This window comes from Scardinius erythrophthalmus (genome assembly GCF_964197995.2).
Source record: "Scardinius erythrophthalmus genome assembly, chromosome: 22".
NCBI lineage: Eukaryota > Metazoa > Chordata > Actinopteri > Cypriniformes > Leuciscidae > Scardinius > Scardinius erythrophthalmus.
The window spans coordinates 34,251,781-34,268,398 of record NC_138242.1 but is presented as its reverse complement, the minus strand read 5'-3'; the positions used below and the strand labels follow the sequence as shown (position 1 = coordinate 34,268,398).

Here is a 16,618-nt window from a genome sequence, read left to right as displayed (position 1 = left end):
CGCTCATTTGATTTCTAAAGCGACACGTGTCTCTGTGCGTGAGACGTCATCAGTGTCCCGGATGAGGCGCGTGCGCAGTGCGACTCTTCGTCAGTGTGGCTCATTCACAGTCCAGCAGCGCGTCTTCCTCACGTATTCTCCTTTAATAATAATAATTGTCATTTGTTCCTCGTTATCGTCTCTCTGAAGTCATGAAGCTCCTGCAGAAGATGCTGCTGTTGCTCCTGCTGGCGTTTCCCGCGACGCTCCTGATGAAGGGTGAGTTTAACGTGTCAGGCCGCGCTTCCTTAAACTCTCTTTATGTGCAGTGATGATCGATAACTCGACCAGTCCGCGGGGAATCATCAATAACCGGCGATAGAGGCTCGTTATGAGGCGTTCGGGCTCTTCTGGAGACAGCGGCGAGTGTGTGAGAGTGTGTGTGAGTGTGTGACGTGTCCTTCAGCTATAAACACATCAGCACAGGACTGGAAGCAACACTGTTTACATGAACTTACTATAGTAACAACATTACATATACATAATTACAAGCAACTACGCTAATCATGCAGTAAGTACATGATATTAATTAATATTACCCAGAACTGTGACGAGGACGCCATACAGTAGTGTACATCATCAGATGAGTGGAGCTTCAGAGGTGACTTTACTGAGAACACACTGATTTCAGTCCTGTGAGTGTGTGTGTGTGTGTGTGTGAGAGAGAGAGGGTTGTGTGTGTGAGAGAGAGACTGTGTGATTGTTTATGTGTGTGTGTGTGTGTGTGTGAGAGAGAGGGTTGTGTGTGTGTGTGTGTGTGTGTGAGTGAGTGAGTGTGTGTGTGTGTGTGTGTGTGTGTGTGTGAGTGAGTGAGAGAGACTGTGTGATTGTTTAAGTGTGTGTGTGTGTGTGTGAGAGAGAGAGAGTCAGTGTGTGTGTGAGAGAGAGACTGTGTGATTGTTTAAGTGTGTGTGCGCGAGTGAGTGTGTGTGAGAGAGAGAGAGTGTGTGTGTGTGTGTGTGTGTGAGAGAGAGAGAGAGTGTGTGTGTGTGTGTGTGTGTGTGAGAGAGAGAGAGAGAGTGTGTTAGACTTGATAATGATTTCCAGCTGTGTGTGTGTGTGTTCAGGTCCGCTGGTGTCGGCTCAGGATGCGACTGAGGAAGAAGATGCTGTGGATGAAGACACCGCTGATGATGTGATGGCTGAGGATGAGGATGATGAAGCCGAGGTGGAGGACGACGAAAACACTGAACTAGTAAGAGAACGAACAAACAAATATTGAACCAGTAAGAGAGCGAACAAACACTAAACCAGTAAAAGGACGAACAAACAAACTCTGAACTAGTAAGAGAACGAACGAACACTAAACCAGTAAGAGAACGAGCGAACGAACGCTGAACTAGTAAGAGAACGAGCGAACGAACGCTGAACTAGTAAGAGAACGAGCGAACGAACGCTGAACTAGTAAGAGAACGAGCGAACGAACGCTGAACTAGTAAGAGAACGAGCGAACGAACGCTGAACTAGTAAGAGAACGAACAAACAAATATTGAACCAGTAAGAGAGCGAACAAACACTAAACCAGTAAAAGGACGAACAAACAAACTCTGAACTAGTAAGAGAACGAACGAACACTAAACCAATAAGAGAACGAGCGAACGAACACTAAACCAGTAAGAGAACGAGCGAACGAACGCTGAACTAGTAAGAGAACGAGCGAACGAACGCTGAACTAGTAAGAGAACGAACAAACACTGAACAAGTAAGAGAACGAACGAAGGAACGCTGAACTAGTAAGAGAACGAACAAACAAACACTGAACAAGTAAGAGAACGAACGAAGGAACGCTGAACTAGTAAGAGAACGAACAAACAAACACTGAACAAGTAAGAGAACGAACGAAGGAACGCTGAACTAGTAAGAGAACGAACAAACAAACATTGAACTAGTAAGAGAACGAATGAACACTAAACCAGTAAAAGGACGAACAAACAAACTCTGAACTAGTAAGAGAATAGAATAGAATAGAAAGACTTTAATAATCGAACGAACAAACACTGAACTAGTAAGAGAACGAACAAACAAACACTGAACAAGTAAGAGAACGAACGAACAAACACTGAACTAGTAAGAGAACGAACGAACAAACACTGAACTAGTAAGAGAACGAACAAACAAACACTGAACTAGTAAGAGAACGAACAAACAAACACTGAACAAGTAAGAGAACGAACAAACAAACACTGAACAAGTAAGAGAACGAACGAACAAACACTGAACTAGTAAGAGAACGAACGAACAAACACTGAACTAGTAAGAGAACGAACGAACACTAAACCAGTAAGAGAACAAGCAAATGAACGCTGAACTAGTAAGAGAACGAGCTAACACTAAACCAGTAAAAGGACAAACAAACAAACTCTGAACTAGTAAGAGAACGAACGAACGAACGCTGAACTAGTTAGAGAACTAACGAACGGATGCTGAACTAGTTAGAGAATGAACGAACAGACGCTGAACTGGTAAGAGAACGAACGAACGGACACTGAACCGTTAAGAGAACGAACGAACAGACGCTGAACTAGTAAGAGAACGAACGAACACTAAACCAGTAAAAGGACGAACAAACAAACTCTGAACTAGTAAGAGAACGAACAAACAAACTCTGAACTAGTAAGAGAACGAACGAACACTAAACCAGTAAGAGAACGAGCGAACGAACGCTGAACTAGTAAGAGAACGAACAAACACTGAACTAGTAAGAGAATGAACGAACAAACACTGAACTAGTAAGAGAACGAACGAACAAACACTGAACTAGTAAGAGAACGAACAAACAAACACTGAACTAGTAAGAGAACGAACGAACGGACGCTGAACCGTTAAGAGAACGAACGAACGGACGCTGAACCGTTAAGAGAACGAACGTCATCTGGTTTGAGTGGCTCGTGTTCACGTTCATGACTTGATGTGTTGGTCTCGTCCCTCAGACTGAAGAAAAGGAGGAAGAGGAAGATGAAGCTCTGGTGGGAGAGATGAAGGCTTCACCCAACGCCGACACCACCATCCTCTTCGTCAAAGGAGAAGGTGAAGAGTCTCACACACACACACACTCGATGACAGAGTTTAGACCAGTGGTTTTCATCCTGTGCAACGCCAGTTACTGTTAAAAACAACCACTTTCTTAATACACCAGCAAATGTCTAATGAGATATAGTAATACCATAAATAATATCAAAAATAAACATTCACGATTTAATCTCGCTGTTCGGCTGTTAAGAATACCCAGCAGTGTGTCTACCGTACTTGTACTGTAAGTTATTCACACATGGATGAATGGTTATCAACAGGGTCGCTGAAAAGGAGCGCTGATGTTTCTTCATCTACAAGTAAGAGTTAATCTTCAGAAATCCTGAACCTGCAGCTGAAACACTAGCGCACACTAGCAGAACACTAGCAGAACATTTACATTTAGTCATTTAGCAGACGCTTTTATCCAAAGCGACTTACAAAGTAGGACTAGATTAAGCGAGTCATCATGAAGAGGCAAAAAACAAAAAGCAGCGCAAGAAGTGCTCAAGATATAAAGTTCAGGCATTATTCAGAGTAGCATAAGCCCGATAAGTGAGGTTTAGAGGGAAAGGGGAGGTTTTTTTTTTTTTTTTTTTTTTTAAATGAGGTTAAGTGCTCCCGGAAGAGATGGGTTTTCAGATGTTTTTTGAAGGTTGTCAGGGATTCTGCATTCCGGATGAGGGTGGGGAGAGCGTTCCACCAGCATGGAACTGTGAATGAGAATGTTCTGGAAAGTGATTTTGTGGCTTTCTGGGATGGAACCACGAGACGTCGCTCGTTGGCCGATCGTAGGCTTCTGGCAGGGATGTAGACTCGTAGGAGTGAGTGAAAGTAGGAGGGAGCTGAGCCTGTGATAGATCTGTAAGCAAGCGTTAATGCCTTGAACTTGATGCGAGCAGCGATAGGTAGCCAGTGCAGAGAGATGAACAGAGGAGTGACGTGGGCCCTCTTTGGCTCGTTGAAGACAAGACGGGCTGCAGCATTTTGGATCATCTGTAGGGGTTTAGTTGCACATGTTGGAAGTCCGGCCAGAAGAGCATTACAGTAGTCAAGCCTAGAAATGACCAGGGCCTGGACGAGAAGTTGTGTTGCATGCTCAGTTAGGAAAGGCCTGATCTTCCTGATGTTGTGCAGTGCAAACCTGCATGATCGAGCTGTCTTTGAAATGTGATCTGTGAAGGTCAGCTGGTCATCAAACGTTACTCCAAGATTTCTCACCGACTTTGATGGGGTGATTGATGATGACTCTAGCTGGGATAGTGAAGTTGTGCTGTAGAGACGGATTGGCAGGGAGGACGAGAAGCTCAGTCTTTGCCAAGTTGAGCTGCAGGTGATGTTCCTTCATCCACGTCGAGAACATGAGCAGAACACTAGCAGAACACTGGCAGAACACTAGCAGTACATGAGCAGAACACTAGCAGAACACTGGCAGAACACTAGCAGTACATGAGCAGAACACTGGCAGAACACGAGCGCACACTAGCAGAACACTAGCAGAACACGAGTGCACACTGGCAGAACACTGGCAGAACACGAGCGCACTGGCAGAACACTAGCAGAACACGAGCGCACACTGGCAGAACACGAGCGCACACTGGCAGAACACAAGCGAACACTGGCAGAACACTGGCAGAACACGAGCGAACACTGGCAGAACACTGGCAGAACACAGGCAGAACACTGGCAGAACACTAGCAGAACATGAGCAGAACACTGGCAGAACACTGGCAGAACACTGGCAGAACACAGGCAGAACACTGGCAGAACACTGGCAGAACACTGGCAGAACACTGGCAGAACACTGGCAGAACACTGGCAGAACACTGGCAGAACACGAGCGCACACTGGCAGAACACTAGCAGAACATGAGCAGAACACGAGCGCACACTAGCAGAACGCTGGCAGAACACGAGCGAACACTGGCAGAACACTAGCAGAACACTGGCAGAACACGAGCGCACACTAGGAGAACACTGGCAGAACATGAGCAGAACACTGGCAGAACACTAGCAGAACACGAGCGCACGCTAGCAGAACACTAGCAGAACATGAGCAGAACACTAGCAGAACACTGGCAGAACACTAGCAGAACACGAGCGCACGCTAGCAGAACACTAGCAGAACATGAGCAGAACACTAGCAGAACACTAGCAGAACACTGGCAGAACACGAGCGCACACGAGCAGAACACTAGCAGAACACTAGCAGAACACGAGCGCACACTAGCAGAACACTGGCAGAACACTGGCAGAACACTGGCAGAACACTGGCAGAACACTGGCAGAACACTGGCAGAACACTGGCAGAACACGAGCGCACACTGGCAGAACACTGGCAGAACACGAGCGCACACTAGCAGAACACTGGCAGAACACTGGCAGAACACTGGCAGAACACGAGCGCACACTGGCAGAACACTAGCAGAACACTGGCAGAACACTGGCAGAACACTGGCAGAACACTGGCAGAACACGAGCGCACACTAGAACACTGGCAGAACACTGGCAGAACACTGGCAGAACACTGGCAGAACACTGGCAGAACACTGGCAGAACACGGGCAGAACACGGGCAGAACACTGGCAGAACACTGGCAGAACACGAGCGCACACTAGGAGAACACTGGCAGAACACTGGCAGAACACTGGCAGAACACTGGCAGAACACTGGCAGAACACTGGCAGAACACGAGCGAACACTGGCAGAACACTAGCAGAACACTGGCAGAACACTGGCAGAACACTGGCAGAACACGAGCGCACACTGGCAGAACACTAGCAGAACATGAGCAGAACACGAGCGCACACTAGCAGAACGCTGGCAGAACACGAGCGAACACTGGCAGAACACTAGCAGAACACTGGCAGAACACGAGCGCACACTAGGAGAACACTGGCAGAACATGAGCAGAACACTGGCAGAACACTAGCAGAACACGAGCGCACGCTAGCAGAACACTAGCAGAACATGAGCAGAACACTAGCAGAACACTGGCAGAACACGAGCGCACACTAGCAGAACATGAGCAGAACATGAGCAGAACACTAGCAGAACACTAGCAGAACACTAGCAGAACACTAGCAGAACACGAGCGCACACTAGCAGAACACTGGCAGAACACTGGCAGAACACGAGCGCACACTGGCAGAACACTGGCAGAACACGAGCGCACACTGGCAGAACACTGGCAGAACACTGGCAGAACACGAGCGCACACTGGCAGAACACTAGCAGAACACTGGCAGAACACTGGCAGAACACTGGCAGAACACTGGCAGAACACTGGCAGAACACTGGCAGAACACGAGCGCACACTAGGAGAACACTGGCAGAACACTGGCAGAACACTGGCAGAACACTGGCAGAACACGGGCAGAACACGGGCAGAACACTGGCAGAACACTGGCAGAACACGAGCGCACACTAGGAGAACACTGGCAGAACACGAGCGCACACTGGCAGAACACTAGCAGAACACTGGCAGAACACTGGCAGAACACGAGCGCACACTAGGAGAACACTGGCAGAACACTGGCAGAACACTGGCAGAACACTGGCAGAACACTGGCAGAACACTGGCAGAACACTGGCAGAACACGAGCGAACACTGGCAGAACACTGGCAGAACACTGGCAGAACACTGGCAGAACACTGGCAGAACACTGGCAGAACACTGGCAGAACACTGGCAGAACACGAGCGCACACTGGCAGAACACTAGCAGAACATGAGCAGAACACGAGCGCACACTAGCAGAACGCTGGCAGAACACGAGCGAACACTGGCAGAACACTAGCAGAACACTGGCAGAACACGAGCGCACACTAGGAGAACACTGGCAGAACATGAGCAGAACACTGGCAGAACACTAGCAGAACACGAGCGCACGCTAGCAGAACACTAGCAGAACATGAGCAGAACACTAGCAGAACACTGGCAGAACACGAGCGCACACTAGCAGAACATGAGCAGAACATGAGCAGAACACTAGCAGAACACTAGCAGAACACTAGCAGAACACTAGCAGAACACTAGCAGAACACTAGCAGAACACTAGCAGAACACTAGCAGAACACGAGCGCACACTGGCAGAACACTGGCAGAACACTGGCAGAACACTGGCAGAACACTGGCAGAACACGAGCGCACACTGGCAGAACACTGGCAGAACACGAGCGCACACTAGCAGAACACTGGCAGAACACTGGCAGAACACGAGCGCACACTGGCAGAACACTAGCAGAACACTGGCAGAACACTGGCAGAACACTGGCAGAACACGAGCGCACACTAGGAGAACACTGGCAGAACACTGGCAGAACACTGGCAGAACACTGGCAGAACACGGGCAGAACACGGGCAGAACACGGGCAGAACACTGGCAGAACACTGGCAGAACACGAGCGCACACTAGGAGAACACTGGCAGAACACGAGCGCACACTGGCAGAACACTAGCAGAACACTGGCAGAACACTGGCAGAACACTGGCAGAACACGAGCGCACACTAGGAGAACACTGGCAGAACACTGGCAGAACACGAGCGCACACTGGCAGAACACTGGCAGAACACGAGCGCACACTAGCAGAACACTGGCAGAACACGAGCGCACACTGGCAGAACACTGGCAGAACACTGGCAGAACACGAGCGCACACTAGGAGAACACTGGCAGAACACTGGCAGAACACGAGCGCACACTGGCAGAACACTGGCAGAACACGAGCGCACACTAGCAGAACACTAGCAGAACACTGGCAGAACACTGGCAGAACACTGGCAGAACACTGGCAGAACACTGGCAGAACACGAGCGCACACTAGGAGAACACTGGCAGAACACTGGCAGAACACGAGCGCACACTGGCAGAACACTGGCAGAACACGAGCGCACACTAGCAGAACACTAGCAGAACACGAGCGCACACTAGCAGAACACTGGCAGAACACGAGCGCACACTGGCAGAACACTAGCAGAACACTGGCAGAACACTGGCAGAACACGAGCGCACACTAGGAGAACACTGGCAGAACACTGGCAGAACACGGGCAGAACACTGGCAGAACACGGGCAGAACACGGGCAGAACACGGGCAGAACACGAGCGCACACTAGGAGAACACTGGCAGAACACGAGCGCACACTGGCAGAACACTAGCAGAACACTGGCAGAACACTGGCAGAACACGAGCGCACACTGGCAGAACACTGGCAGAACACTGGCAGAACACTGGCAGAACACTGGCAGAACACGAGCAGAACACTGGCAGAACACGAGCAGAACACTGGCAGAACACTGGCAGAACACGAGCGCACACTAGGAGAACACTGGCAGAACACTGGCAGAACACTGGCAGAACACGAGCGCACACTGGCAGAACACTAGCAGAACACGAGCGCACACTGGCAGAACACTGGCAGAACACTGGCAGAACACGAGCGCACACTGGCAGAACACTAGCAGAACACGGGCAGAACACGAGCGCACACTGGCAGAACACTAGCAGAACACGGGCAGAACACGAGCAGAACACGAGCGAACACGAGCGCACACTAGCAGAACACTGGCAGAACACGGGCAGAACACGGGCAGAACACGAGCAGAACATGAGCAGAACACGAGCGCACACTAGCAGAACACTGGCAGAACACGGGCAGAACACTGGCAGAACACTGGCAGAACACGAGCGCACACTAGGAGAACACTGGCAGAACACTAGCAGAACACTGGCAGAACACTGGCAGAACACGAGCGCACACTAGGAGAACACTGGCAGAACACTGGCAGAACACTGGCAGAACACTGGCAGAACATGAGCGCACACTAGCAGAACACTGGCAGAACACGAGCGCACACTAGCAGAACACGGGCAGAACACGGGCAGAACACGAGCAGAACATGAGCAGAACACGAGCGCACACTAGCAGAACACTGGCAGAACACTGGCAGAACACGAGCGCACACTAGCAGAACACTGGCAGAACACTGGCAGAACACTGGCAGAACACTGGCAGAACACTGGCAGAACATGAGCAGAACATGAGCAGAACACGAGCGCACACTAGCAGAACACGGGCAGAACATGAGCAGAACATGAGCAGAACACGAGCGCACACTAGCAGAACACTGGCAGAACACTGGCAGAACACGAGCGCACACTGGCAGAACACTGGCAGAACACGAGCGCACACTGGCAGAACATTGGCAGAACACTGGCAGAACACTAGCAGAACACGAGCACACACTAGCAGAACACTAGCAGAACACTGGCAGAACACGAGCGCACACTAGGAGAACACTGGCAGAACATGAGCAGAACACTGGCAGAACACTAACAGAACACGAGCGCACACTAGCAGAACATGAGCAGAACACTGGCAGAACACTGGCAGAACACTAGCAGAACACGAGCGCACACTGGCAGAACACTGGCAGAACACTGGCAGAACACTGGCAGAACACGAGCGCACACTGGCAGAACACTGGCAGAACACGAGCGCACACTGGCAGAACACTGGCAGAACACGAGCGCACACTGGCAGAACACTGGCAGAACACGAGCGCACACTGGCAGAACACTGGCAGAACACTGGCAGAACACTGGCAGAACACTGGCAGAACACTGGCAGAACATGAGCGCACACTGGCAGAACACTGGCAGAACACGGGCAGAACACGAGCGCACACTGGCAGAACACTGGCAGAACACTGGCAGAACACGAGCGCACACTAGCAGAACACTGGCAGAACACTGGCAGAACACGAGCGCACACTGGCAGAACACTGGCAGAACACGGGCAGAACACGGGCAGAACACGGGCAGAACACGGGCAGAACACGGGCAGAACACGGGCAGAACACGGGCAGAACACGAGCGCACTGGCAGAACACTGGCAGAACACTGGCAGAACACTGGCAGAACACTGGCAGAACACTGGCAGAACACTGGCAGAACACTGGCAGAACACTGGCAGAACACTGGCAGAACACGAGCGCACTAGCAGAACACTGGCAGAACACTAGCAGAACACTGGCAGAACACTGGCAGAACACGAGCGCACTAGCAGAACACTGGCAGAACACGAGCAGAACACTGGCAGAACACGAGCGCACACTAGCAGAACACTGGCAGAACACTGGCAGAACACGAGCGCACACTAGCAGAACACTGGCAGAACACTGGCAGAACACTAGCAGAACATGAGCAGAACATGAGCAGAACACTAGCAGAACACTAGCAGAACACGAGCGCACACGGGCAGAACACTGGCAGAACACTGGCAGAACACTGGCAGAACACTGGCAGAACACGAGCAGAACACGAGCAGAACACGAGCAGAACACTGGCAGAAAACTAGCAGAACACGAGCGCACACGGGCAGAACACTGGAAGAACACTGGCAGAACACTGGCAGAACACTGTCTTGATGATCTTAGCGTCACATGTTTCAGGGTGTATTCACACCTGCCTTGTTTGGTTCGGTTGAATCAAACTCAAGTTGGTTTCCGCGAGTGTTGTACACTTCTTTGTTATTTGGATAACCATTTTCCTGTTGGTTATATGGCGCGCGCGATATCCGCATTTCAAGATCGCAGAGCTTGATGTAATTGTAATAAGATAAATACAGACGTTACAGATCTCTCATGAAAAGGCAACAGTAGGTTAGCATTAGCTACATGGTGATAACTGTAAACCATCAGAATAAAGTACCGTATCCAGACATAATATTTTAAACTAACCATTCGGAGACGTCCTGCTGGAGCCGCTGAGTTGCAACTTCTTCATCCGGATCAGATTCTGGGTCAAACTGAAATGCTTGAAAGACTGCGTGTCTTCATGCCATTGCTATAGCCAACGTAAACATGCACGCCACGGTACCGTTGCGCAAGATGGTCAAGGCCACACCCACCCTCCACCTTGCGCCGCCTTTCTCCTCCTCATTAACATTTAAGGCTACAGACACCGAAACGGCCCGTCTGAAGGAAGCTCATTCTGGGACTGGCTTGTAGTGGCTATAATTCTGCACTGAGACTGAATTTTTGGAAAGAGATTTCAGATACAGTACTAGGGACCACTAAGGCCTATATTAAAGCCTACAAAAAGTAGCATGTCATGGGACCTTTAAACATTACTGGTGTGTGTTATTGTTCGTTCAAGCGTGAAAGAGAGAGGATTCGGCGCACTGTCTGTGCACAAGATACTTCTGCGCGTCTCTCTGCGCGTCGTGTGTCACAGACAGAGCGCTCTTTTGTCTTATCTTATGGTTTAAAGCGCATTCTCTCCGCCGGAACCGTCTTGCAGCACATCTTCGTCTTCGCAAATTCCTAATTCCAACATCGTATAGATGACATTGTATTATGATGCTCATTAGTTTCTTCATATTGCATTTGTAGAGAATAACACCAAATATTGCACGAAATATCTCCATGCTGAGTCTGTTTTTGCACTTCCTGCTTTTTCCTGCTTGAGAATTCCTGCCGACCGTAGCACACGTGTGGTTTTGTTTACAAATTTTGGTTCACTTGCAAAAAGAGCAGTGTGAAAGCGAACCGTACCAAACAAACAAAATCAACATTGGATTTGGTCCGGACCAAAGCAAGTGAACTATCGGACTTTCCTGGTGTGAATATACCCTTAGCTTCACTCGTGTGTGCGTGTGTGTGTGTGTGTGTGTGTGTCGCGAGCCGGAGGTTGGGAACCACTGTCTTAGACTCTTTTATCCAGTGAATGTGTTTGTGTAACTGTACAAACGTCCCTCCTTCTGCTTGTGTCGTGTCAAGAATAACTTTGATATTGTTAATATTTCTACTGGACTAAAGCAACTATACATATACATTCTACATATTTAAGTATCAAATATGATCATCAGGCTTTTGAGGAAGGGTTTGTTCATCTGTCAAACATCGTTGTATTTCATTACATTGTTTTCAATCTACAGAGCTTTGATCATAAATCTAAACCTCTAAATATCATCTTGCTAAAACATTGACAGTAATCGAGTCATGACTGATATTTATATGATTTTATATTAGTAGTCTTTTATAAAGATTTCATTGATTTGCAGTCATATAAACATCAGCATCCACAACAAACTGCATATTTTGAGCTGTTTTTTCCTCCATTTTCTCACTATATTAGACTATACGAGCCATAAGAGCCTGAAGGATTAGATATGATGATCAACAAAACGCATGCAAACTTTCAAAACAATAATGTTCGTTCTCGCACAGACTGAGCGTTTCTTCTCTTTCTGAATGTCAGATTTTCCCGCCAACAACATCGTGAAGTTCCTGTTGGGATTCACCAACAAGGGCTCGGAGAACTTCATCGTGGACTCCCTGGACGCCTCGTTCCGCTACCCGCAGGACTTCCAGTTCTACATCCAGAACTTCACGGCCCTCCAGCTGGGAACCGAGGTCCCTCCTCAGCGCCAGGCCACGTTCGAGTATTCCTTCATCCCGGCCGAGCCCATGGGCGGAAGACCCTTCGGCCTCGTCATCAACCTCAACTACAGGGACATCAGTGTGAGTCTCGCCACTTCCTGTTTCTCACTGCTGTTCACTTCCTGTTTCTCACTGCTGTTCACTTCCTCTTTCCCTGCTGTTTCCTTCCCGTTTCTCACTGCTGTTTCCTTCCTGTTTCTCACTGCTGTTCACTTCCTCTTTCCCTGCTGTTTCCTTCCCGTTTCTCACTGCTGTTTCCTTCCCGTTTCTCACTGCTGTTTCCTTCCTGTTTCTCACTGCTGTTTCCTTCCCGTTTCTCACTGCTGTTCACTTCCTCTTTCCCTGCTGTTTCCTTCCCGTTTCTCAGCGCTGTTCACTTCCTCTATCCCTGCTGTTTCCTTCCCGTTTCTCACTGCTGTTTCCTTCCCGTTTCTCACTGCTGTTTCCTTCCCGTTTCTCACTGCTGTTCACTTCCTCTTTCCCTGCTGTTTCCTTCCCGTTTCTCACTGCTGTTTCCTTCCCGTTTCTCACTGCTGTTCACTTCCTCTTTCCCTGCTGTTTCCTTCCCGTTTCTCACTGCTGTTTCCTTCCCGTTTCTCACTGCTGTTTCCTTCCCGTTTCTCACTGCTGTTTCCTTCCCGTTTCTCACTGCTGTTTCCTTCCCGTTTCTCACTGCTGTTCACTTCCTCTTTCCCTGCTGTTTCCTTCCCGTTTCTCACTGCTGTTTCCTTCCCGTTTCTCACTGCTGTTCACTTCCTCTTTCCCTGCTGTTTCCTTCCCGTTTCTCAGCGCTGTTCACTTCCTCTATCCCTGCTGTTTCCTTCCCGTTTCTCACTGCTGTTTCCTTCCCGTTTCTCACTGCTGTTTCCTTCCCGTTTCTCACTGCTGTTCACTTCCTCTTTCCCTGCTGTTTCCTTCCCGTTTCTCACTGCTGTTTCCTTCCCGTTTCTCACTGCTGTTCACTTCCTCTTTCCCTGCTGTTTCCTTCCCGTTTCTCACTGCTGTTTCCTTCCCGTTTCTCACTGCTGTTTCCTTCCCGTTTCTCACTGCTGTTTCCTTCCCGTTTCTCACTGCTGTTTCCTTCCCGTTTCTCACTGCTGTTTCCTTCCCGTTTCTCACTGCTGTTCACTTCCTCTTTCCCTGCTGTTTCCTTCCCGTTTCTCACTGCTGTTTCCTTCCCGTTTCTCACTGCTGTTCACTTCCTCTTTCCCTGCTGTTTCCTTCCCGTTTCTCACTGCTGTTTCCTTCCCGTTTCTCACTGCTGTTTCCTTCCCGTTTCTCACTGCTGTTCACTTCCCGTTTCTCACTGCTGTTTCCTTCCCGTTTCTCACTGCTGTTCACTTCCCGTTTCTCACTGCTGTTTCCTTCCCGTTTCTCACTGCTGTTTCCTTCCCGTTTCTCACTGCTGTTTCCTTCCCGTTTCTCACTGCTGTTTCCTTCCCGTTTCTCACTGCTGTTTCCTTCCCATTTGCTTCCTCTTCCTCACTCTTCCTCTTTTCTGTTTCAGGGGAACGTGTTCCAGGACGCCGTGTTCAACCAGACGGTCACCATCACGGAGAGAGAAGACGGTCTGGACGGAGAGACGTGAGGCTTTAGTGCGGCTCATTCTGTGTTTTCAAGCAGCAGGTGGCGCTGTGCTCACGTGTGTGTGTGTGTGTGTGTGTGTGTGTGTGTGTGTGTGTCTCCAGGATCTTCCTGTACGTGTTCCTGTCGGGTCTCGGTCTGCTTCTGGTGGTCGGTCTTCATCAGCTGCTCGAGTCACGCAAGGTGAGGTCATCATCATCATCATCAGCTGCTGGAGTCTCCATGTGTGCTTCAGTTACTGATGCTGTGTGTGTGTGTGTGTGTGTGTGTGTGTGTGTGTGTGTGTATGCGCAGAGGAGGCGACCCGCACCTAAAGTCGAGATGGGAACCTCCAACCACAATGATGTGGACATGAGCTGGATCCCACAGGAAACACTCAACCAGATCAGTGAGTTTCAGCCAATCACAGTCCGCCGGCTTTACCAAACGCTCGTCCACCAATCCACGAAAGGCTAATCACTAGTTACATTAAAATTAGGGCTGAGCAGCGATTATTTTACACAATATATGTGTGTGTGTATAATTATTTTGTATATATAAATACACACATGTATGTATAAATGTAAGATTTTTTATATATATATATATATATATATATACAGTGCTATGCATAAGTTTAGACACCCATGCTAAAGTTGACTAAAAAGAGGAATAAAAAATCATCTTTTGGAAATTGAACTTAATGCCTTAATTAAATAAATTAGGTAAAATCCAACCTTTAAGGACACCAATTTTCTTTGTGAATATTTCCTTAAAATACAGGGTGCATAAGTCTGGACACCCCTATGTTAAATTCACCATAAATTAATACCTAAATTAAATGTTCACCATACCTAGAGATTGGCATGGTTTTATTTCAGTTAGCCTAATAGCTGGTTTGATTTGCATTGAGAGATGATCTTATGGAAAGTACTCCATGCCAATCTCTAGTTATGGTGAAGGCTATGTGATGATGTGGGGCTATTTTAATTCCAGAGGCCAAGGGAACTTTATCAGGATGCATAGTATCCTGGATCCATGAAGTAACTGGCCTTTAAAAATAAAACTCTGCCTGCCTCTATGGGAATTTAACATAGGGGTGTCCAGACTTATGCACCCTGTATTTTAAGGAAGAACATTTATTTATTTACGACACATTATTCATTCACAAAGAAAATTGGTGTCCTTAAAGGTTGGATTTTTCCTAATTTATTTAATTAAGGCATTAAGTTCAGTTTCCAAAAGATGATTTTTTAATTCCTCTTTTTAGTCAACTTTAGTATGGGTGTCTAAACTTATGCATAGCACTGTATATAAAAATATTTTCACTTATTTATATGTATAAATATGCTAATATTTCTTATATATGCATATCTGTGTATTTTTATATATATAATATATATATTTTGGACTATTTTAATTTCAAAGGTAATATATTTTCTCTTCATATTTTATATTTAGAAGTCAAACTTATAATAAAAAATAATAATGATCATGATACTTATTATAAAACAAAATAAAACAGAAATAAAAATGAGATTATTTGTTTAGCTGCATGTCATGTGACGAGACCCGTGAATCTGCTGTTAGACTATTGATTATTGATTATTGATTATTGCTCTGGGTTTGTGGATCTGCTTCTTCTCTCTGATCTCACGCTCTCTCTCTTTATTTCCTCTGGCCGGTCAGTGGCGAGTCGGAGAGGTGAGCGCCGCCTTCTGTCCTCCGCTCTCTAACGTGCTTGTGTTGATCATGTGTGTGTATCTCATGTCACTGACGCGTCTGTGTGTGTGTGTGTGTCTCAGATAAAGCGTCTCCCAGACGGTCTCCGCGTAAGAGGACTCAGAAGCGCTCGGCCGGATCCGACGAGTGAACAGAAGCCTTCGACACACACACTCACACACACACACACACTCTGTGTTTACAGTGAGACGACCATCCCAGCCAGCAGAGACTGATACACACACACACTCTCTCTCACACACACACATATATATATATATATATATATACTCACACTCACACACAGCCTTGTTTGTCCATCACTGGACGCCAGCAGAGACTGATACACACACACACACACACACACACTTGTTTTTTTAAGTGAAAGTGAGCGAGGAGTTGCTGAAGCTTCTGTAGGTTTGGTTTATTTTTTTCGTTACTTTGATCATGTTTTGCGCGCTTCTTTTTCTCTGGATGAGTTTGAGGAATTCTGGGATGCTGGTGTTTCACTCACTCACTCACACACACACACACACACACACACACTCACACACACACTCAGATCCGCTCTGCTTCAAGTGTCTTTATTCCCGTTCAGTCCATGAATTGATAAAGACTGATTTTAAAGGAATCATGATTGTGAAGAGGAGCTCCAGGACCGACTCCGGTCTCTCCGACTCCGGTCTCTCCTCACACTTGCAGGACGGAGGAGAACTGTTTTTGTTGTTTTGTTTTGTTTTTTTGACCAATTTAATAAAGTGACTGTATTATAAGCAAGCTGATGTACAGTTCTGAGTGTACTTGGACAAATACAAATAAACTGAACAAAAGATGACTGAC

General features: G+C 47.8%; 1 protein-coding gene across 10 annotated transcripts; it reads left to right on the top strand.

The window, feature by feature from the left end:
• Nucleotides 1-34: 34 nt before the first annotated feature.
• Nucleotides 35-16,613, top strand: ssr1 (signal sequence receptor, alpha). 10 transcript variants are annotated; one of them, XR_014029161.1, is made up of 10 exons: nt 41-258; nt 1,107-1,234; nt 2,970-3,066; nt 3,330-3,368; nt 12,312-12,574; nt 14,001-14,077; nt 14,182-14,260; nt 14,372-14,475; nt 15,862-15,973; nt 16,341-16,613. XR_014029161.1 is itself a non-coding variant. In XM_081352352.1 (10 exons), the coding sequence occupies exons 1-9, from the start codon at nt 192-194 to the stop codon at nt 15,927-15,929; spliced, it is 912 nt and encodes a 303-aa protein (XP_081208478.1). In that variant the 5' UTR covers nt 57-191; the 3' UTR covers nt 15,930-15,973; nt 16,341-16,613. The 10 variants fall into 10 exon arrangements, 8 of the variants coding, with proteins under 8 accessions (XP_081208477.1, XP_081208482.1, XP_081208480.1 ...); XM_081352352.1 differs by having other exon boundaries at nt 57-258; nt 14,372-14,465; XM_081352350.1 differs by adding an exon at nt 15,746-15,760 and having other exon boundaries at nt 57-258; nt 14,372-14,465; nt 15,862-16,613.
• Nucleotides 16,614-16,618: the final 5 nt, after the last annotated feature.